The sequence below is a fragment of the Acanthaster planci genome, linkage group LG01 (genome assembly GCF_054643075.1).
Source record: "Acanthaster planci isolate LZ-2023a linkage group LG01, COTS_SCS, whole genome shotgun sequence".
Lineage (NCBI taxonomy): Eukaryota > Metazoa > Echinodermata > Asteroidea > Valvatida > Acanthasteridae > Acanthaster > Acanthaster planci.
This window is the reverse complement of record NC_141777.1, coordinates 13,160,707-13,185,930: the sequence shown is the minus strand read 5'-3', so window position 1 is coordinate 13,185,930 and position 25,224 is coordinate 13,160,707. Positions and strand designations below refer to the sequence as shown.

The 25,224-nt window shown below is 47.3% G+C and overlaps 1 protein-coding gene across 6 annotated transcripts in view; it reads right to left on the bottom strand.

The window, feature by feature from the left end:
* LOC110979451 (spectrin beta chain, non-erythrocytic 5-like) overlaps positions 1–25,224 on the bottom strand; it is a 143,759-nt gene that overhangs the window by 50,173 nt on the left and 68,362 nt on the right. For all 6 annotated transcript variants that reach the window (XM_022235248.2, XM_087141951.1, XM_022235252.2 and 3 more), the window contains 9 exons: positions 24,999–25,161; positions 24,348–24,475; positions 22,689–22,892; positions 21,544–21,693; positions 17,266–17,370; positions 16,522–16,616; positions 2,048–2,138; positions 1,411–1,572; positions 373–564 (listed from right to left, as the gene is read on the bottom strand). In XM_022235248.2, coding sequence (XP_022090940.2) covers positions 373–564; positions 1,411–1,572; positions 2,048–2,138; positions 16,522–16,616; positions 17,266–17,370; positions 21,544–21,693; positions 22,689–22,892; positions 24,348–24,475; positions 24,999–25,161 — 1,290 coding nt within the window. The remainder of the gene's footprint in view (positions 1–372; positions 565–1,410; positions 1,573–2,047; positions 2,139–16,521; positions 16,617–17,265; positions 17,371–21,543; positions 21,694–22,688; positions 22,893–24,347; positions 24,476–24,998; positions 25,162–25,224) is intronic.

Sequence of the window (25,224 nt, the reverse complement as noted above, 5' to 3'; positions counted from 1 at the left end):
TACACCAATCTCACTAACACTCCAGGGTGCCACCTTGCCGCAATAATTGCTACAACAGGTCATGTACAGCGGTCTACTTCAAGTTCCGTGCATCAGTCCAGCCCAGTCTGAGAACAGACTTCTCAGACTGTGTGTGTGCGCACAAAACAAATGGGGGATTAGCATGTACACAAGACCACCAACTCAGGTCACATGTGGCAGTGTAACGCGTCAGGTGACCCTAAGTATGCAGACTGCCAGATGGTGTTTACCCATCCTCCGGTGTGAACTGGTTTAGCACTAGTGACCTCTGGATTATGTTTCACCTTGGCACCTGTTTTAAGGACCTGAACACAAATGTTACAATTTTCCCTGCCTCCAGATCCATCCTACCTTTTCCTTGATCCACGACTCCACCTTCTCGGCTTGGCGGTTGAACTCCAGCAGGTCCTTGACTTCGTCTAGCTGCTGGCTGCGTCTGGCTGAGGCCCGGCGCAGCGCCTCCCAGTGGTCAAGCAGCTCCTTCAGGTCATGCTGGATGTCACTGGAGTCTGGGTGGTGCTCTGCTATGAGCAAGTCCCCGGCCTAGCCAACAGGGAAAAAGCAATATTGTATGAATTGGCTATGGCTGAAAATCAAACACAAAGTTATGGAAGCCAGCTGCTGGAGGCTTCATGCCTTTGCCCTTCAGGCTCTCCATAGGAGGCAGTGGGGTTTTTTTGGGGGGGAGGGCACAGCAAAGGAATTTGGATATAGCCTGAGCGGCACTCGAATGACTGGGTTATGGCTGAGAGCAATTCGTATTCTCTGGAAAGCAGCCGCAGCCACTAGTGAATGACTTCCAATGGCTTGCATGATTTCTAGCCACAGTCTTTTTTATAGATATAGGCACAGATGGCTCAACACATTCAATGGCTGATGTCTTAGCTCTGTAACTTCCACTGTGGTGATCTTTCATGGGTTGGCCCGCTGGTGCAGTGGTCTAACACTGTGTGCCTGCCATTCAAGTCTCTATCACAATACAAAAGTGAAGACTTACAAACCAACCTTCCTGCTCAAGTAATTGATTCTAAATGATATGCCATGCATGTGCTTGCAAAGTAGAGACTGTTGACGTATTTCATTTTTGCTAAACACTTCTACACTTAATCTGCACCCAAAGTCTTTGCTTGTGGCAAAAAGGATAAGGAATTTTTGGAAGAGAACACGTACAGTATGCTGTATGTTTCAGAAAAGCTGGCCATATAAAAGGTTACAAATCCAAGAAAACAAACAAGAAACAGAACAGGTGTACAAAATAAAACAGAGAAGAATGATCTTTTATACTGTAGGTGCCAAAACCAAAATGCAATACAGAATAGGAAAAACTTGAATTTAGGACTTTTTCTAATCATTTCAGCTACAGTCGCGTATTTTGATTTTGGGGGTTACCTTTTTAACCTCAGCAATGAGCTTCTCGTTTGCCGCAATCTCAGCTTCAAATGCCTGATGCTTCTGGAGTTTCTTCATCTTCTCCTGCAAGTTGCTCATGTCCTGCAGGGACCTGCAGTCTTCCACCAGGATCTTGTGTTTCTCATCAACCCAAGAGTCGGCCTGTGGAAGGCAAAAGGTTCAAATAAATTACAATGTTTACTGAAATTAACAATCTGCTACAAGAAGCTTGTGCTTCTGACTGACCCAAGAGTCAGCCTGTGGAAGGCAACAGTACAAAAATAACTACTTACTGAGATTCACTATCCTCCCAAAGGAGGTTGTGGTTATTTCCAGTCTACCCATGGAAGGCAAATGGTACAAATATTAACCCTGTTTATTGCAGGTTACAAGAATCTTGCATTTGTCCAAGAGTTAACCAAAAGTATGGAATGCAAATGGTACAAAATTATTATGCTTATCAAGATTTGCAGTAAACCAAAAGCTCCGTGCTAAAGAGTATACTTGATTGAGAGATGCACAAATTATTTCACTGATCTGTTGTTTTCCTTATGGATTATGGAGGGGTGTTGGTCAAAGTATGGACTAATAAAGCCTGAGGGTTCAAGGTCACTACAAACTAAGCCTCTTAACTAACCTCAGCCAGATCTCGTTTAAACTGTGCATACATCTTAGCAGTGGTTAGACTTTGCTTCCTCTGTCCGCTGATCTCCTTCACCTTAGCACGTCTAATCAAAGGAAAAAATGAATCATAAAATGCCTTCTACGAACAAACAGATTCCTCCACCACAGTTGTGTGGGTCGAGTCTACTCGAGAATACCTACCCAAACAGTCACTACATATGCAAACTTCCCACGCGCATATAGCTATTCGCTAAAAAGACTTGATCATCCGTGGTGCCCCTTGACCTCCCACTATGCACTGCGGTCATGCCACCGTGTTTGTCCTTCTTTTCGAAAGCGACTAGAATGTCGTAGCCAAGTGCGGAGGACAGGTGGGAGAGGACTGTTTGGGTAGGTATTCTCTAGTAGACTCGACCCACACTACTGTGGGGGAGGAGTCTATGGCGCTCTACCTACCCAAACAGTCACTACATAATGCAGAGTGGCAACGGTCTAGGTGGTGGGATGGCTACAGAATACGCAAAGACACAAAAGGGATAATTGGCCATCTATCAACAAGATAGGAATATGCCCCGTCACGATTCCCAGCCAGATATGGATTCAGTATTAGGAAAAAAACATTAGAGTCATGTGTTATCTAAGGAATGGGAGTCGATGGTGGGGCACATGAGGTAACTGTGACACCAGACAGTTGCTTGGTATGATTGAAAACTGCAGTTCTGAGTTTTACAGAAGAAGAAAAGAATCGGTTATTTATTGGTGTTTGAATATTGAACCACTACAATGTACACTCTTCACCATGCCTTGAATAGTGGGGAACTAGTCAGACTTCAGGGTTATGAAGGTCTAAACAACATGAAAAGAACATGTCTTTCCGGGCAACAGGATTGGCGGGAGTAAAGGTTAACAGAGAGGGGCATGTAAGCCTTACACGCCCTACAACTCTACCCTGTTGGAAGAAGAAGAGTTGTCTGCGACTAAGACCTGAAGGCGAGGGGGTCTGGCGCAAGACAACAGCAGCTAGATGTTCCATGTGAAGGAAGGGACAGTAATGCGCAGAGTCGGTCATCTGGTACAAAGGAACTGACTCCATCACATTGTGATGTAGTGTCTATTCTACTGCGTGAATCTTTCTCTGAGAGCAAGCATATGTATTTATTGAAGGAGTTGTTGGCTTCAAGATGTGGATTACCTTCGGGTTAATCTCAAAGTCCAATTTTCATAAGAACAACTGTCTTTTGAGGAGGCCAAGGCATAGGGAGAACGTCCCTCCGTAGTGATTTATCTGGCGTAGGGAGAGCGTACCACTGTAGTGATTTGGCGAGAATGTGATAACCAACGTACTCCTGTCCCTGAAATCTGAAAGTTCGGACATAGGAGTAAGCCATAGAATTCGGGAAGTACCACTAGAAACGAGAAGTCGAGAGCCTGTCCATGGGATTTTCGTGAGAGGACTGGAATGAGAATCAGACAATTCGAGTCCCAGAAAGCTTTGGTTGGATCCGACAGAGGTTGAGCTACTGTAAGAGGAAACCTGTGTACAAGCAATAACAACATGCGTCAACAGAGATTGGAATTCAATGCGTTCGGCCGAACAAGCAGGCAGACATGAATCCAAGAGGGTAGCGAACGAGCAGACACAGTCTGCTAGAACCTTACTACTGTAGTAGGTAGTAAACCTACAAGATCAACCACCGAAGGTACCTGAGAAGTAAGTAGCCCTTAGCATCAGATATAGGGAACAGGGCAGCGTTGACGTTCCCTTTTGGTCCATATCTTCCTGCGTTGCCTGTGAATATTGTGGAGAGGACAGAGCAGAATTTGGCCATTGTGTGGAATCGGCGAGGGAACAAAAACTGTGGTAGTGCTTGGTCCCGAAATCCTTCATGACCACTGGTTAATTTGCGAAAGGGCAGGCTTACATTCATCCCTGAACAAAGGTTTTATAGGTAAGTGTAAATAGAGGTGACATTTCTTTTTTGAAACCCCAAGTACGACTGTTGTGTGGGCTGGATAAGGACTTACCTCATCTTTATCGGGCAAGGAATTGATGCCTGAAGACTAGTTAAGAGTGGCCGATGATGTCACTGTATTGAAGGACTTTGGGCATTTAAACAGCATAAATGGGAGATTAAAGTCAGACTGCATAAATCCGAAAGGATGAAAAGTTGGGAGTCGCAAATGGAGCGTCCATGCGAAAACTTAAAATCATTAATACTACTTCATGATGGAAATACAGTGATCGTATTTCACATTCAGAATCAGAAAAAGTGCGGACATACATGTAAGTACCCCTTCGAAAGTCCAAATCAATTTTATTTCAATGAATACAGATTGTTCATCGAATATCGAGAATATACCAGTCAAGTAGAGCTCTTCGTTTTGATCACACGGGGTGTAATCAGAAGAGATAACACGAGATATAACTGCGTCAAAATTTGGGGCCGACGGTAGACCCACTTCTGTCGGACCTTGTAACAGTCACAGTAACTCATCTGGACACACCCATAAGGGGAGAACTCATAGCAGACATAGTACACGTGTATAAAGTGTTACACCCCAGGTGACCGGTACAAGTCACCGTGAGGGTGCACATTAAAATTATGACTCCAAACTGTAAAAGAAGGAAACAGGTAGGCACTTGTAGGGCATGTGTTGGGGTCGATGTTACTTCGACAAAGCATGGAGTCAGAGTCTAAACTTAAATACATTATCTGTTACTTACTACTACTAATAAATCTAATCCTAGAGATTACCAAAAATCGATACTACGCACACCGTGGTCCCAGTATCGAACATCCAGTATCGATTCCTCAGTATCGATTCTTTACACGAAACTATAACTGTCCACACTATAACAAGAAACATGAACACCTTAGGTTCCAATCCAAATCTATCAGTTGGTCAATTAGGCTACAGCATGCTCTGTACTGGATTCGCATTTTGACCTGTTACACTCCACTCAATTAGCATGGCCAAAGGGCCTAATTCAGGCAGTATCTACCACACGCCTGAAAGAGTTTGCTGATACAAATACGCAATGAATTCACTCCCCAGTGGGCCTAGTTATTAAAAGTTAGAAAAATCAAAGTGCGGGTTTAGGCGAGCCCTGATTCACTTCATGTCCTTGCGTGTTGCATAATGTCGTAGTGGTAAGAAATCTTCATGCCACATGATACATGCCTAACTTGCCAACAAGTAATTACTGACCCGTCAAAGACTCATCCTAGTTGCCATTACATGAAAATCTAAACAATATAAATCACTTGTCTACTTATTAAGGACCTCATAGATTGGCATAAAAAGAAAGAAGAGCATTACATACCTGTAAAAGAAGGAAACAGGTAGGCACTTGTAGGGCATGTGTTGGGGTCGATGTTACTTCGACAAAGCATGGAGTCAGAGTGACTCAGAACAAAGACTCCACACATGGCCCACCTGTGACCACACTGCCTTCCAGGAAGCATTACATAACACCGTGCTACTTCCTCTCTACAGCCGTTTCCTGTCCATCACCACTCCTACACTGAACAGTTGTAGGATTCCACTGTACTAGCAGCAAGCACAACCATAAAAAATGGGGGGGGGCATGTTCTTGAGATAAACAATGTGTACCTATTTCAGGCCCCTACACTCGCCCTTGAGATAAACAATGTGTTCAGGCCCCTACACTCGCCCCTGAAAAAGTAAATGTTGTCCTCAACATTTCCGAACAACTAATGAAAACATAAATTACTTAGTGTCTGAAATGACTGTGGAGTTATTAGCTGGGTTTAGTGTCACTCATCACTATGCTGGGTACGGTGAAGCTAGGTACGGTGACGCTGGGTACAGTGGCGCTGGGTGCGGTGGTGTTGGGTACCACTGTTGCCATGGCAGCACCTGCATCTGTGGCCCGAGTTGCATCACTGGGGTGTTCCAGTGCCCAGGGGTCGGAGGCCACCAAGTGGACGGCGGTCGTTGTAGTGTCGTAGCATGCAATCCGTACATCGGTAAGCTGTTTGTTTGCACGGCCCTCACTGAACCTTGATCCTGGCAAGGCTCACCAAGCTGCTGAAAAGCAAGTCGCTGTGGTGGGTGGCGCTGTCGCATGGGGTAGCGTCTTTCGTCCCTGGCGAGGCATGGATCATCTCCAGGTGCGTCGCTGGAAGGTCGATCAGTCTCCTCTTGGAAATCTTGTCCGGCAGGTTCAGCCGTCATAGGTGACCGGTCATGTACTCCTGGTTCGTGGGTAGTGACTGGTGCAGAAATGGTATCTGGTTCGGCAGCAGTTACATGCTCCGGAACGGTAGCTGGCGGTGACATTGCGGACGATGTTTCAACTGGTCCAGTCACCATCAGTCGAGGGGCAGATGTAGCAGTTCCCTCCGTCTGTTGCTCGCTGGCTGGGATGAACTCCTGTGCATCCTGGTTCAACCCTGAGGGAGTTCCGCGGACAAGCTCTGGTTTTGCGACATGCCATCCAATGTGACTTGTTTGTTTTGTGCGCCTCGGAGCTGGGACTGGGGGTTTGGGGACTTCTCGGGGGGTGGTGTTCTGAATGGATACTATGGTATCATCTTCAGAACTGTCGGAGTCACTCGCATCCTCCCTCACACTCGGTGCTGGCTGGCGTCGGTTGGTAGAGCCTGGTGTGGTGGCACTGGACACTGTCCTTTCCACACTTGGCTTTTCGCTGGTCAAGAAATCACAGGGCAGCAACAAGTTCCTGTGAAGAGTTCGTTTTCGTCCCTCGCCGCTCTCTGGGCGGAGTTCATAGACAGGGGAGTCCTCAGCTACTCGCTTCACAACAGTGTGAACTTCACGTTCCCAGTATGCGCGTAGTTTTCCAGGCCCACCATTTTCATTCAAGTTCCGCACCAGAACTCTGTCGCCAGGTTGGAGCACAGAACTGCATACCTTCTTGTCATAATAGTGCTTGCCTCGGCTGGAGGACCTCTCCGCATTTCTCCTTGCAGTCTCATAGGCATCTTCCATTTGTCTCCTCCACTGCCGACTGTAGTCGTGGGGGTCCTTTGCAGCCGTGCCTGTCCTTGGTAACCCAAAGGCTAGATCAATTGGGAGACGAGGGGGGCGTCCATACAGGAGGTAGAATGGCGAGAATCCTGTGCTCTCTGAACGTGTACAGTTGTAGGCGTGTACCACTTTGTTCACTGCATCTTTCCAGCGGCTCTTCTCCTTCTCAGGCAGAGTCCGAAGCATCCCCAAGAGCGTGCGGTTGAATCGCTCCACCTGGCCGTTCCCTTGGGGGTGGTATGGGGTGGTTCTCGACGGAGTGACACCGGACAGTTGCTGGAGCCGCTTGAACAGTTGATTCTCGAACTCCCTGCCTTGGTCATGATGCAGTCTGCTTGGGAACCCGAATCTGAGAACAAAGTCATTGAAAATCTTATCTGCCACCGTCTTGCCTGACTTGTTTGTTGTAGGGTACGCCTGGGCAAATCTGGTGAAATGGTCCATTACTACTAAAATGTACTCATATCCCCCAACACTTCGTTCCAGATGAAGGAAGTCAATAGACACCAGTTCAAATGGAGTGGTAGTGGCTATTGGCTGAAGAGGCTCTCGGGTTTGACGGCTCGGTTTCTTCTGTTGCAAACACCGACAAACACTGGTCACAAAGTGCTCAATGTCCCTTTGCATGCGAGGCCAATAGAATCGGTCGCGAGCGAGGTGAACCACACGTTCAACGCCAAGATGACCCATTTCCTTGTGTAATTCTTTGTAGACCACTGGGTGATATTTCTTTGGAAGGACCAATTGCAGCTTACCACCTGCCCTTCGATGGAGAATTCCGTCAGCATCCAGCTCGAGTTTGTCCCATTCTCGAAGAAGAGCACTAATGTTTCTGGATTTGCACTCTTGGCTCTGCTTATCCGGCCGACGGCCATTTTCCAGGGACTGTATGAGTTGTCTCATATCCTCCTCTTCTCTTTGCGCTACCTTGATTTCTGCTCTTGGAATCTCATTAAGGTTCGCCACATTATCATCGGGGCTTGAAGTAGACATGGTCAGTGCACCGACCCATGGGAAGCATCCAGAACTTTCTGCTCGAACGGCGTCAACAGTAGCACCGAGATGACGTGGGCTTATTTCACTGGTACACTGGGCTGTGTAGTCTTCGATATTGAGTGGCATACGGGAAAGAACATCGGCATCTGCATTGGACTTCCCTGGGCGGTACTTGATTGAAAAATTGAAGTCGGCCAATTCTGCTACCCAACGATGTCCAGTTGCATTAAGCTTGGCGGAAGTCAGAATGTAAGTCAGGGGATTATTGTCAGTGTACACTGTGAAGGAGGGAGCATAGTACAGATAGTCCCTGAACTTTTCAGTGATCGCCCACTTTAGGGCAAGAAACTCAAGTTTTCCAGAGTGCAGATTGTAATTCTTTTCTGCTGGTGTAAGCGTCCGCGACCCATAACCAATCACTCTCATCTTTCCATCTTGCCGCTGGTACAAGACTGCTCCTAATCCCTCGCTTGAAGCATCCGTGTGCAAAATGAAAGGTTGCTGGTGGTCTGGGAAACCCATCACAGGGGGGCTGGTGAGAAAGCTAAGCAACTGTTCCAACACTTTCTGGTGTGCTGCTTCCCATTCAATGGGTTGCCGTGACGACACCTGTACACTCTTTCTTGTCACAGGCTTCCTTCCTGACTTAGATGTTAGCTGTGTTGTACCATGGCTTGATGGGCCATTGACTTCTGGGCTTGGCTTCTTCAGCAGGTCATAGAGGGGCTTAGCGATCGTGGAAAAATTCTGAATATACTGTCGGTAATAGCCAAGAAGACCCAGAAGTTTTCTTAGCTCACCAACAGTGCTAGGTTTCTTTCCTCGTAGCGCCTCCACTGCCTCGACATCCGCAGGGTCCATCTTGTAGCCATCACTTCCGATGATCCTCCCCAAATACCTCACTTCCTTCTGGAACAATGAACATTTGCTTGGTTTCAATTTGACACCCTTCACCTGGAGCCGTCTGAGAACTTTGCGCACATTCTCAAGGTGTTCTTCAAAGGTTTTCCCATACACCAAGATGTCATCAAGGTACACCACCGCAATTTCGCCAACCAGTCCTTCAAGGCAGTTCTCCATACAGCGTTGAAAAACGGCGGGAGCATTGGTGAGACCGAAGGGGATCCTATTCCATTCATACAAACCCCACGGGGTGATGAAGGCTGTTTTTGGTTTGCTCTCTGTTGCCATGAAGCCCTGGTGGTATGCTTTACCCTGATCAAGTGTGGAAAACCATTGGTTTCCACCGAGACCGTCCAGGACATCTTGTATTCGTGGAATTGGTTGTCTATCAGGTATCGTCTTCTGGTTCAACTCCCTGTAATCGATGCAGAGGCGTAATGAGCCATCCTTCTTTCGTACGCATACTACAGGTGAAGAGTATGGGGATTCTGATTTCTCTATCCACCCACGGCTCAGCAGATCCCTTAAATACATCTTGACTTCACTGTAGAGTGGAGGGGGTACAGATGTATACGATTTCTGCACTGGCTCATCGTCTTTGAGGCGGATGTGCATGTTCAAATCTGTGATACATCCCATATCGCTGTCATCTTTAGAGAAAACACTGGCTTCTTCTCTCAACATCTGGGTGACTAGTTGTTGTTGGTGTGCTGTCAAATAGCTGATATCGACCGGAGGAACCCATGTGTCGCGGTTGTCTTGTGCTGTTACTGAGTTGACCTTTGGGGCAGGGCAGCTTGTTCGGACTATTGTGGCTGACTCTATCAACTCTATAGTGCCCAGACTGGTTCGTCTCTTCAAAACGATATCAGTGTTGGCTAAATTAGCCACAGCAATGGACACACAGAAAACTCCTCTTCTTCTCTCTACCCTGACCATGCAAGGGTCAATTTGGAGGTCCTCATGGAGTGTACTGTTCATCGTTGGTTCAAACAGGGCGGTAGTTCCCTGAGTAACGCTGTCTGACTTCACCCGGCATGACACCATAATACAGCCCCTGGTCGGAATGTGGATATCTCTTTTTCCGACGACCACATCTCCCACTTCCTGTGGACCCTTCTGTTGAATGAGACTGGTAAGAGCTTTGATCTCTCCCTTACACATGGCCGGAAATGCCGCCTTGACAACATCAGTTGGTCGCGGAGTATCCCCCCGTGTGACTATTTCTTCAATGACATTATAGCCTATGATGGGTACCCCGTCAATGCCCCTTGTGACCAAGACGGGCACATTTATAGCGTGTGGCTGTCCGGTCGATAGCCTGAAGGAGACATCCACCCATCCATCAAATGGGATATCAGTGCCGTTGGCTGCTGTCAGTCCCAGAGTGTCACCTCTTAGTAGCTCAGAAAGAGGTCTCAGTTTTTCTTGTGGCAGGTACATTGCATGCCATTCTGCTGGCAGGATGGAGACCTGGGCTCCCGTATCCCACAGTGCTTTGGTCCTTACGCCATTGATGAAACAGTTAACCAGACATCTCTCACCTACCAGTCGGCTGACGTGTGTCCGCGTCCTGGTGGCTATTGGAAAGACGTGGGACTTAAGGTTGGCGTGCTGGGCGGTTACTGGTCGTCCCTCGGCAGCAACCGCCGGCCGTTTCCCTGATAGTTCCATCTGCGCTGTCGACATCCACGGGCGTAATGTTCACTGGAGCCACAGATGAAACAGTGACTGCAGCCGTCTCCCCTTCCTTGTTCTTGGCAAGAGCTGCAACCTCGGTTTCGGACTCGGGTTGCACTTGTTGATCGATTGTACTGCCAACTACCGGGCATGCTGGGATTCAGAGCCTCTTGCAGACTCGCAAGTTGCTGTTTCATACTTGCAATCTCCGCGATTCCTGCCTTCAGCTCCGCCAGTTCTGTCATCAGGGTTCCCTCCTTTGGTTTTGGCTTCTTGCTTGGCCCCTCCTCGGCAGAGTTGTGCTCTACTGCTTTGACCGCGGCAGTCCGCTGGTGCCCTAGTTTTTCCCGACGTTCAGCTTCGTGGCTGTCCGCAACATTGACTTTCTCCAATAAGCACTCATCAGTGATGCTCTGGTCCTGTAAGAGGGGTCGAAGTTCACTCCTCACTGCATCGCTTCTCAGGCCAGTCAGCACAGCATGGAGGAACATACTCTGTACTAATTTGCTGTCATATGAGAGCCCCGAATCAGCTTCCTTGCTCGCGAACGTCACCTTCTGGCGCAGATCTAAGGCCTTGAGGAGAAAATTCTGCGCTGACTCCTTGTCCTGTTGGGCCACTCGGGACAGTTGGTGATAGAGCTCGGTGGCATTTTTCTCTTTGAAATGCGACCTCAGCACCCGCCGAAGGCTGGGAAGAGTCAACTCCGTCCTCCCCTCCAAATAGCTGCGCAGAGATGACCCTGGAACAACTGCCCTGATCACTGCCTCAACAACCTCGCTCTCAGGATAACCTTTCGTCAGGCCGCTTTCGATCTGGTGGGCAAGGCTTAAGAATGACAACCGGTCTCGTTGTCCTGGCTCCCCTATCTGCCCTGCTATTTTGAACTCTCTGCGAGCTAGTGCCAACATGCTTGGTTTCGGTACCGTGGGCTTTGGTGGTTCTGGCTTTACTTCCGATTCCTTTGTCTCACTGGTCTGTTCTTGGAGCTCTGAGATGAATAACAAGATGCTTTCAAACAGAGCAAGACCTTCATCTTCTGTATCATGGATCTCATCTCCATGGAGGTGACGGTTTATGAGCCGGAGTAACTTCCGACCGTCAGCTGCTTCTCCACTGATGCCTTCCTGGCCTGGGATTTTCAGGTGCTGATAAACTCGAAGGAGTTCAGCAGGTCCCATTTCTGCAACTTGGCGGATGACCTGCTGAAACTTCACAAAGGCTGACCCCTCCATGGCGTCTGATGGGCTAATTGGCATTCCTGGGGCTGCAACCTGCCTTGCAGTATTACTGGCTCAGTCGGTCCCCCACTACTTGTGCCACTGGTCCCACACTCCTCGCTGTCTTGGTCCTGGCCTCCGCTCCCTTTCAACTTGACATCCGGCCAGGAACTGCTCGTCTGCTGATACTTTTCGTCGAGAAACTTGCTCCGTGGTTCATGGTCACTGGACAGGTGTTGGCGTTCCTTCCCCCTTAGATGGATTGAACACACCAGTCCCTTCGTGGTCGCCAAATGTTACACCCCAGGTGACCGGTACAAGTCACCGTGAGGGTGCACATTAAAATTATGACTCCAAACTGTAAAAGAAGGAAACAGGTAGGCACTTGTAGGGCATGTGTTGGGGTCGATGTTACTTCGACAAAGCATGGAGTCAGAGTCTAAACTTAAATACATTATCTGTTACTTACTACTACTAATAAATCTAATCCTAGAGATTACCAAAAATCGATACTACGCACACCGTGGTCCCAGTATCGAACATCCAGTATCGATTCCTCAGTATCGATTCTTTACACGAAACTATAACTGTCCACACTATAACAAGAAACATGAACACCTTAGGTTCCAATCCAAATCTATCAGTTGGTCAATTAGGCTACAGCATGCTCTGTACTGGATTCGCATTTTGACCTGTTACACTCCACTCAATTAGCATGGCCAAAGGGCCTAATTCAGGCAGTATCTACCACACGCCTGAAAGAGTTTGCTGATACAAATACGCAATGAATTCACTCCCCAGTGGGCCTAGTTATTAAAAGTTAGAAAAATCAAAGTGCGGGTTTAGGCGAGCCCTGATTCACTTCATGTCCTTGCGTGTTGCATAATGTCGTAGTGGTAAGAAATCTTCATGCCACATGATACATGCCTAACTTGCCAACAAGTAATTACTGACCCGTCAAAGACTCATCCTAGTTGCCATTACATGAAAATCTAAACAATATAAATCACTTGTCTACTTATTAAGGACCTCATAGATTGGCATAAAAAGAAAGAAGAGCATTACATACCTGTAAAAGAAGGAAACAGGTAGGCACTTGTAGGGCATGTGTTGGGGTCGATGTTACTTCGACAAAGCATGGAGTCAGAGTGACTCAGAACAAAGACTCCACACATGGCCCACCTGTGACCACACTGCCTTCCAGGAAGCATTACATAACACCGTGCTACTTCCTCTCTACAGCCGTTTCCTGTCCATCACCACTCCTACACTGAACAGTTGTAGGATTCCACTGTACTAGCAGCAAGCACAACCATAAAAAATGGGGGGGGGCATGTTCTTGAGATAAACAATGTGTACCTATTTCAGGCCCCTACACTCGCCCTTGAGATAAACAATGTGTTCAGGCCCCTACAAAAGTTTTGGACACGCCCTAATTGGAAGATCTCGCATTCGGGCAGTGAACCGGACACAGCGAGGCCGTGTGAAAGATTTGTGGAGAAAGCATGGTAGGTCAAAGTGGTTATAAGTGTGCGAACGTACATGTAGTACGAGAAAGCCCCCTGGAAAAGTGCATCATTACAGGATAATAAGACGCATGAAGAATCCGGGACGGTGCAAAGCTCGGTGAATTCAAACACCTGAGGCCCAGACATGGACAGGAGAAATGCAGCAATGGGTCCACATGCAAACGGTGTCATCATCAAGGCATGGCCAGAAATGGAGCAGGTTGCCCATGGATCACTGTCAGGCGTATGGCGATTGGGGGGGTGTCATTCATTCATTTTTATTTACTACATAACTGTCCATTACAATATGTCATGAATAAACAAAGAAATGTGGATGGTGGGTCCCAAGAAGCAAAGGCTTGTCAAGCAGGATCCTCCAGTATATTAATTAACTCATAGCACACCTAATACATAGGTCTGCGGGCAAAGTGCAGAATCATCTCCGGCAGGCCTCCAAGAACAGGCACCGGAATTGGGAAGGTTGTATCCGGTAGACTGCATGTACATAGTCATTGTTTCTCAAAGAATGGCTGATTCAAGTCTAGTCACGGGTGTAGGGTGGAATGTGCACGACTGAACAACATACAGTGTATAGAAACCTCGGCGGCAGAGCAGACCTGTTACCTACGCTGTGGTCTGCATTGCGCCTGCATAAACCGTATTGCGTCCACCGGAGTCATGCCAACTAACGCAGGGGGTGGCCCGGTAACATGTACTATCTACCCATACCTGCATGCCCCACATGGGTGACTGAAAACAGCAGTTCGAGGCATTCGGGGCACTCAGTAAGGCTGGCGCATGAGCGGCGTGGGGTCTTCCCACTGCCAGCCTTGTCAGACACGCGGCATGAATAGGGAGATTTATGATTCATGGCGGTACCAATGCCCAGAATGCAGGCGGTGTTGTATCCGCATTGCCCGGCGCTGTCTCTATAAGGGCGTCTTCCCAGAGAGGCAGGGGGACCAAAGGGGTAGAATTAGTCTTCCCAGATGGTAGTTGGAAATCAGGGTGTAGAGAGTTCGAATTGAAAGGGGAAAATCACCGACAAAGTTGATGTCATGTTTTGGCGACCCGGTCTGTTGCTTGAACTGAAGCACAGCTGTGTCAGAGTGGGATCTATGGATGCTCCCGTACGAAGCAGAATGTTCCTCGTAGTCGTCTGTAACTGCAGAACGGGCTAAGGCTGCAGGAACCAGGAGAGGTAGGTAGGTCCGGGTCCGGAGCGGTAGAAGCCAGTATGGGTTTGTCACTCAGGCAGGCAGCAGACAAGGAAGGACAGAGATTCATTAATAGACCGGAACGCTGTCATCCATGGTTCAGGGGAGTGTTCCCGTTGCTTGGAATGACATCTCTTCTCAGTTTGAAGAAACCGATGAAGAAGAAGACCGTTTGCCCTCGAGTCTGGAATGCGGGGGTGAATTAGCAGCTAATGCGGTGGGTGAGGTCAGAGGCTCATCCCCTGGGGGGCAGGCAGGAACTTGGCTGGTACGGACACCATCTTCTTGGAGGAAGGTCCCAGTTTCCCGGGAATACCAAGCTGAAAGCCAGAGCTGCGGATGGGTTGTGGAGGTCAGAAGCCACGGCGGCATAGTGGCCCGGTAGGCTCCACGGTGCCCAGCAAGTTCTTGTTGGGTGTCCCGGTACCGTGGGCCGAGGATCATCAGGCGGGCCTGACCCGGTCGAACGTGGGTGGAACGTGAGGCCAACTAGATGTCTGGTCGGCCGATGCTACCGAGGATGCGGACTTGTGTGCTGCAGAGCTACTACGGCTGGTAGTTGTTGCAGGCGGCGGGGGTAGGGGAGAGAGGAGCCCATTGGCCCGCTGGCTTTTCTGATCCATACGTGGTCAATCAGCCGACTTGTTGCATCTTAGCCAGTCGGTGGAGACTAGGTTGTCTGTTGGACGGCGGAGAGATAGAATGGTCATAAGTCAAGAATGTCCCGGGGGCAATTCTGACTACCAGAGAATCCAGATTCGCGGTTAAGGCCGAAGTCCTCGTCTGAGCCAATTAGGATACGGATCGCCCACTTATGCGGCTTGGCCTTGCCCTCATTCCGTAAGAGACCAGAGCTCATGCGAACAACGCGGGCTCGATGTAGCTGCATCAATCTGCTCCGTGCATGACTGTCGAGCAGGAGGCACATCCCATTAGGGACCCCCCCACTCGCGGCTAAGGCCTATGTCCTCGTCAGAGCCACATATATGAGTGAATCACTCATGCAGCTAGGCCTTGTCCCCGTCCTACCACTTTATTGGGAATCGCCCACTCAAGTGGTTCGGCCTTAATCCACAACGACCGCTTAAATAAGGGAGCGCCCATTCGAGCGGTAAAAAGGGAAAACCGCTAAAAATGACAATCTGCCCTCTCATGCAGCTAGGGTTGTGTGGATTATATGGGCCGCTAACGTGTGAATGCGCCCACTCAAACGGCAAGGCCTATGAGGAGTGTAGGGTTGACCGTTCCTCGTAACACTGACAGTAAACACCTACAGAATGCACATACAGAAAAAGAAAGAAAAGGGCACCGAAAACAAGGAAAAAGCACTCTCATCAACAAAATTAAAATCACACAAGGTAAAAGTTTATTCAGGAAATACGACCGGATGACTCAAGTCAACACAGAACTGTGTCGTGAAAACGAAACTTGAAAAACTCGGAGATGTCTAAAAGACACGTCCGTTGCGATACGGCACTGAGAAAAGAAAGAATAAACATGGCAGTATGACCGCAGTGCATAGTGGGAGGTCAAAGGGCACCATGGATGATTAAGTCTTTTCTGCGAATAGCTATACGCGCATGGGAAATTTGCATATGTAGTGACTGTTGGGTAGGTAGAGCGCCGTAGACCTAAAAATTACGTGCATTATAGAGAATTCGTAACTCAAGACATGTTAGCCATTCCTGTTGGCTGAGAGACTGTAACATGTGTGGGGCTTAATAACATAACAAAACTGCTAATCTATATGGACTCTCATCCATTTCCACCACCTCAACAATGTGTAGGAGTACAACGTGATTTTTTTCTCTCTCTGCATTTTTTCAGCCGTCTCACAGCTTTGGCCAGCTTCAATGAAAAAAACAAACAAAAGCACCCATCCCCTTCAAAGAATGAAATTAACAAAACTGCTCTGTTTGTATACTTGGACAAGATAACCGTGAATACCTTTGCAGCACTTCGCTGAATTTGTTCCTGATTGCTGGCGCATCAAAATGGTCTTGGGCAATCAGTTTGTGAGCAAACTCCCCTAAAGCTGTTCCCTGTACACACAAAATTAATGTGGATGCTGTAGAGGGTAGTAATAGCATTTGGAATGATTATGAACTATGCATGCTAAGCCTTAAACAGGACGGATTATTTGAATGAAATGTTGAACCTTTCCTTCAAAGCAAGGATCCTGTGGCAAATCAAATCAAGTCAGAGAAGGACAACAGTTTAACGGTCTAACCCTAACCCCCTCGGGTGTATGTAAAATCATATTGAAATCGGAGGATTTGGGACTGTTAGGGCTAATGAGCAACTCATTTTCTAAAACCTCGGGTGAGCTGTGGAATGGGGTGTAAATGAAGCCACATGCAGGGGAGAAAGCAACAGGGTGCTATGTTTTGCTTGTATTGCTCAAAACTATATAATATTCAACTGTATCAAGTTTTTTATCACTCCTGAAATTAAAATAAAGCAGGGCACAAAGGGAGAGCAATTGCCCACACCAGATGAATTTATTGCAAGGCTTATATAAACATTTCAGAAGACTAATTACTACACCTAAATAAATACACATGCTGACAGAATTCAACCCTATTTATGACAAAGGCAGTCAAACTCAGAAGGTGAAAGCAATGAATGTATCCTCCATAATTCAGTCAAAGAAGCCATTCCTCTCCCATTATTCAGCCTTTTTATCCCTACCTTTTCTTCCTGAGCGGCCAAGAGCTTCTCCAAGTCTTCATGTTTCTTAACGAGGGCGTCTACCTCCTCTACCGTGGCTGCTAGCCCAGCGCCGGCCAGATAAGCCTAGGGAGAATCAGTGATTGGAGTGAAACATCAGTGACTTAAATGGGCAAAAAGCTCAACCATGAATCAACTCTTTCAGCTCAATGACAAGATCACCGACACTTCAAGAAGCTGTACTTTTTAAAAAACATCCTACAGTTACAACAAGAAGAGAGAAAGGGAAGCCAGGTTAAGATCCACTCCCTCAAGATCTTGGCTGTCCCATGCGCGATTGTTGAAAACCAAAGGCATTAATGCAAAGATATTCCTTATGAGTACATCTGTGAAGAAGTAATTCATCTTACAGCCATTTACAGTTCATGTCTTAACCACTTGCTGCCGGTTGCTTTTTTTAACCGTTATATGCGCTGCCGGGCCGTTTTTTCATATTTTCGTTTTTCAAAAATTCATATTTTTTTTCTGAACGCCTAAACCCCATAAAATGAGTGTCCCGTGGCGAGTCTAGCCCTCACAAGCAACTTCCATTGACCCTTCGGTTTTGCGGCCACGCCGCCCGCTCTGTATAGAGCCCCCATTGTGTAGTGTTACACAAGGGCTCGTTTGTTCCGGGCCTTGGCCCAATGTGTTGCTATGCTGCCGTGTTGCTATGCGGAGCGATTGACGGTCTAGACCTCAGCGTGTAACATGCGGTGAGTGAATGGGAAGCTGTGCACGTGCACTGGGCTTGAGTGAATGGGAAGCTGTGCACGTGCACTGGGCTTTGTCAACTGTTCAATGAGTGCGGGCAATGACGGACAAATGAATTCATGCTGTAAAAAAAGGGGTCTAAAAGTGTGGGTTTTTTGTGGCGCTGCTGCATGTAACTTTTGCTATTTTTTGAAGCTATTGGGTTTTTTTTCTCTGTTATATATTTTCCCATCTACCAAACTTATATCCCCCCCAAACCACTCTCATATTTTATCCCCCAGCTTGTTCATTTTCCCTCCCATAGTGTACGTTTTAGCTCAAAATGGATATTTCCCTTCCCAAAGTTTATTTCACCTACAATTTTTAGTAAAATTTAGAAACCAATAAAATAAAGTACACATAGAAATACACACAGACAAATATTTGGAGAGAACTTCTTTTTCTCTTATTTTCTTCTTGTCATTTCTCTTGTGTTTTCTTTTCATTTCTCATTGAAATAGTTTGACTCATAAAAGTAGTAAAATAAATTTCCACTCTTTCTTATCAAATAAAAAGCAAAACTCATGAAAAAGGCAAGAATGAGCAAACTCCTAACACCGGTGCAAGGAATGAAAAGGATGAAAATACAACATTCTTAAGGCAGTACTTTCCAGAAACTTTGTCTATTTTGTCATTTTTTTCAAAGGTTGAAAACATGACCCATTAGTAAAACCATTACAAGGAAATGTGCCACTTTTTCAAGAGATGAAAATACAACATACTCAAAGCAGTACTTTCCAGAAACTTTGTCTTTTTCGTAATTTTTTTCAAAGGTTGAAACTATGCCAACTCCTAAAACCACCAGTAAATGACATATTGTTTTACAACAGAAAAGTGGGGCATCAAGTCATGAAAAACACAAAATACAATGTCCATGAACATGTCCATGAAAGTAAATGTTCAAAGTGTCAATTAGTGGACAGTATGGTACTCCTTGAAGCAGGGGGCGACGCAGGTGGGCTGGTGGCACGTGTCGCACTCGAAGTGTGTCTTCTTTCGCTGACCACTGGAAGCGCAGAGGACACACCGCCGGTAGCGGAAGTCGCCATAGCTGGTCCTCTCAAAGTCCACAGGGAAGTGTCGGCTGACAAAGCGGGAGTTGGTGACTGGTGGAGTATTATGCTGAGGGCGGTACTCGGGCAAGGGCTCGTCGAACAGCAGCTCACGGACAAGACTCAAGCGGTAGTCGAGGAAGGACAGGCGGTGACCAACGGCCAGGTACATGGCGTAGCTGTTCACCAGCGTCAAGTCGAGCGGGTAGAAGAAGAGCTTCTTGTACAACTTGAGGGACTTACGAGTTGCTCGATGATTTGCCGCTAGTTGGTCGCTCTTGTCAACGCCCCCCATCAGGGCATTGTATTCTATGATGCAGGTCGGTTTCTGCTTTTCCTCCCCCGTCCTGTCTTGATTGCCAGAGCCACGGATGTCTGCCGTATGCATGGTGGAGAGCATACGGATGTTGTGCTTGTCTCGCCACACCATGGCCAGGAGAGAACCGCTGATGCCCAGGTCGGCCGACCGGAATGCTGTTTCGCCCCGCTTCAGCTTGACGGACTGCAGGTCTTTCGGCATCCCTCTTCTGTTCGCCATGACGGTGCCGACGACGTTGAACTTCTGGTTGTGAAGTCGTCGAAACAAATCGGGACTGCTGAAGGCCCAGTCAAGGGCAAGGTTGTAGCCCTTGCCACTTAGGTCGTTCACCAGGTCCATCACCACTTGTGTAATTGCTGGGAGGTCTCCTTTACTTTGGCTGGTGTAGATGTTGAAGTTGTAGCAGTACCTGGCGGCACTCCCGGTGCTCTGGCACAACTTGTACATCTTGATGCCGAAGCGGGCCCTCTTTCTGGGGTTGTAGGTTGCGAAGCAGAGACGCCTCTAAAACTTCAACAGGGAGTCGTCGACGGAAATGTCCAGTTGAGGAACGTAGACAGTGGCAAACTTCTGAGCAAGATGGTCGACAACTGGGCGCACTTTGAAGAGGCGGTCGGTGCAGTCCTCCGGCATGGCGGTGTTATCGTTGAAGTGCAGGGACTGCAGGATGGCAAGGAAGCGATCTCGGGGCATGACGGACGGGAATAGGCTCATCTTCAGTAGTGGGTCGGTGGACCAGACGCTTTGAAGGGTGGGGTGCTTCGCAATGCCCGTCATTATGCAAAGGCCCAGAAAGGCCTTCAGTTCTCTAGTGTTCAGATCAGTCCATGATCGCATGTGCGCCGATGTCGTAGCGGGCCTCTGCACGGCATATCAGTTGGTCTCTTGCACTATCTTGTTGTAGAGAACATCGTCAAAAAACGGTTCAAAGGCTTCACTGCAGGTCGAGCTGCGATGCAGACAGGGATCAACGGCACCACCCTTACCGGTGAAGCCGTACTTTAGCGGTGTACTGTCTTCATCTGTCCACCGAAACAGTGCGGCACTGCTGCTGGTCGACGTGGCGGTCTGTGTACGGGACTATCTCTTGCGCTTGGCATATACCGCCAAGGGTACATCACTGTCAATTTCTGTACTTGACTGTACTTGAGCAGGTGACGGCGGAGATGAAGAAGACAAAGAACCTTCGTCTGAACTGAGATAAAACTCGCTTTCACTGGAAGAACTGGACTCTCCGGATATAACTTCAGCCATGTTGTCTCTGCTCTGATAACACGATACCCAATATGAACACATGTAGCCACTGCACGGCGGATTTTATTCTCAAGCAGCGAGGGCCGTGCCCTGTCAGTCAACGTGGCAAGGGCCAGCAGTGCCTGTGCCGGGTCATTCATGGGGCACAGGTGCATAATGAGCGCGCACAGCCCGCGCTTTGTCTTCAGTGCAGGCAGCGATAATCCGCTACGAGCGCCTGGCAGCGCGAACAAATGCGCTCTGCACAAACAATACACGGATTACCTCCGCTAATGTCAGCACTCTGCGCTGAAAGAATACGGGGATTGACTGGCAGTGCCCGGCAGCTCTCAGCAGCTAGTAATTTTATTACAGGCTTTTATAAGTTCGGTCACCCCGGCTATAAAATAAAGTCCCAATTCTCCGGCCCCAGCAACCCATTAACCTCGGACAACCCATTGCCTCGGACCAATTTATTTACCTCCAATGATGGCCTAAACTTTTTAACTGACAGAGCCAAACTTTTTAAGAAAATGCCCAGCAACTTTTTTTTTTTTTAGTAAAGTTCCGATTTCGAAGACCCCGGCCACGAATATAAGGCCTATGCCTCCAGTACCGCAGCCCCCGGCAGGAAGTGGTTAATGTGCGTTGCCCTGCGTGCCTGAATATATTTCTATTGTGAAAGGTAACACATTTGGGGACTGGTCTTGGAAAACATTGGCATTTCACGAGAGGTCTAATTTTCATAAACTTGGTGTTAAAATGATCAAAAGGCATTACAAGAGAAACTCATGATGGCTCAGCGTGATCAAAATACACTGTGCTGATATCAGGGAGAACGTCAAGTCAGGCTTCCCCTGCAACCTGGCTCTATCAGGGTTGATTTCCTGTGTGACTACTCACCTCTTGCTGAGCGCTGATTGTGTCTAACTGCTTGGCGTCTCTGAGGAACACCTGCTGCTCAGCCACCTGCTCCAGCCGGTCCTTCTTGGCCTGCCAGCTGCTGTGCAGCTGCTCCCTGGCCTGCAGCGCTGCATCGAGCTTCTCTTGAATCTACTCAATCAAAACAAAAATGCATGGATGGGGCAAAGTCTTTCAACTACTTCAATGCGCATCTGAACAAATCACTACTTGAAGGTACATTTAGAATGGAAGGCAGGATTTGCCATTTGCACATGTTCCTTGTTTGAGGTGACAAACTTGGATAAGAATCTTTTGCTATGTACTCAATCTGGTGAAATTCAAGTCTGACGACTGTGTACATTTTGAGAACTCCCACAATATTTCTTGGTCTCGTCTTGGTTTTTGTGGCTTGGTTCAGAGCTTCCTGTGTCACATTTTGAACTGAACCACCTACAAAATAGAATGCAGGACATACATGAATCTCTGTCCAACAGGGCGTTTACAACTTTGGAAGATGCACACTCACCTTGGGTTGTGTAAGTTGCATCTCGTAAGATTCATGGAAATTTCCCCTAAATGTGTTGCTTTCAACATCCTTAAAAACATATCTGTTTTTTATCATTTTCGTGAAAAAGGCAGCAAGCCACATGAAATAACTTCACAGGGAGCTGGTGCCATAGCTATCTTGACCTCATTGCAATTTTAGCATTTTTTGGGGGTCATTTAATTTTTTTCACACGGCAGAAAAACGGTTCAATTCTCAGCTTGTAACTACGTCAACAACACACACTTCTACCAGTTGAAAATTGACTGTCACACAGCACTCGGTTGGCATGCCACAAAAACAGCTTTCAGATCTGACTACAGAACGATTTGCTGTTTTGAGGGCTTGTGTGACATTCAACCCTCTAGTACAAGAAAGTAAATCCACAAATAACAAATGCACAGAATCTCTTGGAAGTTGTTTATTACCTCCAATTCACTTGTAAATGTAGACTACAAACCCAATGGACAACCTGTGGCTACAACATCACATCTTTCTGGCATGTTCTCACATTTCAACCCTGCACCCACAGGAATCCTGAATTCTGTACCTAATGGAACTGTATCTAGCACCATTTGTGGAAGTCTGTGTCATGACATACCTCCTCGCTGGCATAGTGCTGCTGCTTGATCAGCATCTGGCCTGCCTCCACCAAGGAGGCAAAGTTCTCCTCCCGAGCGTCAATCTCGGCGCGGACCTGCGCATGCTGGCTGAGCGCCGCTGAGGCGCTGGCCACGTCCCGTATGGGCTCCTCCGTCATCATCTCTGTCATAGTCTCGTTGGTCCAGCTGATCAGGTCACGACACTGCAAGTGTAGGCAGGGATTTAACAGCATTTTGTGGTTAGGTGATGCTGACAAATACAAACTACTGGGACATTTCAAGGTTTTTTGAAAACCTAACAAAGCTTGAGTTCACTTGAAAATGGCTATGATTCCCTAGCAACTGTTTTTTCTTGCAGGGGGAGTCAAATTGCAAAAATGTACCAATACATGACTGAACTATTCTTGTTCTAAAATCAAAGGGTTCCACTCATGTAAAGTGCCTTTTAAGCCCAGCGTTTGACACAGTCACCTGATCAAAGCCAGAGGAATTTCTGTATATTCCCAAAACTGGCCACAATTTCTGATCCAGTTTCAGTGATTTCCCGGTACTGTCATCAATATCCATAAATATCTGAAGTGTATAAATTACTTCTCTGTGCACAGTTCTCCCATGTATTGCAATTCAAAAGAGAAAACCAAAAGTTGTCAATCTTTCTGGTTTGCATTTTGATCTCCAAATCTGCACATCTTTGATTGTGCCGAAAATTTAAAAACCAGCAGAGGTGTGCATGCTACATCTAAAAATAGAAGAGGCACACAAAGTATTTTTTCCGACTTTGTTTTCATTGGTGACAGCCAGCTGCTGTGATAACTATTACTGTAGGGAACTACGGTATTGGAGAAAACCCACCTAGGGTGTAACCCATAAAAAGTCCTACTATGGGGTCAAAACTTCACAAGTTGGAGAAAATTTAATGTAAAGCAAGGGCTGATTTGGCCAGGGGGGAGGGTGCAATTTCTAGAAACTGGAGCCCCAACTTCCAGCAAAGGAAGGCACGTTCGCACGTGAAAAGCAGATTTCCCCAGGTACACGTACAGTATTTGCTATTTTACTTTTCGATCATCGTGTATCAAAAACCCACATACATGTAGGTTAACCTTAATAAAATGATGCACTGCTGATTGGTTTACAAAATAAAGATTTGAACACCTCAAGCGGAACTCCCTTCTGCTGGTGGTGGGGGGCCATCCCCCCACCAAAGCCCTTGTAAAGTTGTGTCTTGATATGAACTTATGGTTAAAACTAGGTACCAAGGCCAGAGTAGATTTTTCCAAGCACGTGACTGACCTGGTCTTGCTCAATTAGTCTAGCTGAATAAGTTGCAGCACCATCAGCAGCAGACCCCTAATGATGCCTAGGCTTCGATTATCAAGTTGTGAATACTGCCAGCAGATTAACTACCTCAAAAATTTCAGTTCCCTCAATGATGAGGGGAAATGTACTTCATCTTGGGCCATTCAACCATATTGTTTGGCTCATGTTACAACAAGCGAGAGTTTGCATTTTGTATTAAAAATCACAGAGGGTGAAAATAACATTAACAAATACTCTCAATAACTAAACACTTTTACTGTCCCAATATGTAGCCTGATCATGATGAGCAGCTACAGGGTGGAAATCCATCTTCCCCTCCACACAAACCCAGAGTAACTTACAGTTGCCAACAGACGCTGCCAGTCATTTGCTGCCTGGAGTAGCTCTCTCCTCTGTGTGGCATGCTCCTGCAGCGTGTTCCAGTTGGTGACGATGACCTGCTGCTGTTCGACGATCTGCTCAGCATTTCCTGTCCAGAAGGAAAAAAAAAACTGCATGGTGTAGCTCAGGCAGTTTCCAGTCACAGTGTACTGCTTCACTGCGCAAGAGGCATGGGGGGATCAGACTAAACAGCAGCCAGTGGCTAACGTGCATCTGTAGATTCTAACGATGATTCAGAATTATGGTATATCTGCTTGGTCTGTGCCAATCAGTTCGTGTACGCATGCTGCTGTGTGCCTATCATGAACGTATACAATACAAGACCGCGTGTGCATGGCATGCACATGCATGGCTCGCAAATGTCTCCATCTTCAAAATTATTAACCTTTGGCCTTCAGAATACAGTTGTCCGGGATGTTTTTTATCAGTCTCTTGAATTTGGCTGCGAGTGCAGAGAAACAAACAACAGCCTGAATCTGAACTAGATTGAGCCCACCGTACAGCCCTAGAACCATCACTGTCAGTTTCCTCTTCGGTATCTACATGCCTTCAGCTTGAGTACTTTGGTCATTAATCCTTACTTGGGTTTCATGCCGTAACTGGGACCTTACCTCCTGGGTACTCCTCCTGGAGTTTGGCAGCATCGTTGACCAGGTTTTGCAGATGGCCTTCCATGGCCAGCAGGTCATTCTCAAATGTCTCGTGCTTGCGTATCAGGGACTGGACTGAGATGATATCTTTGCCCAGATCCTCCGGCATGGAGTGGTACTTTTCCTACAAATGGAACCAGGCACAAAGAGAACCTACAGGCTACTGGTAATGCGAAGAAGAGTGGAC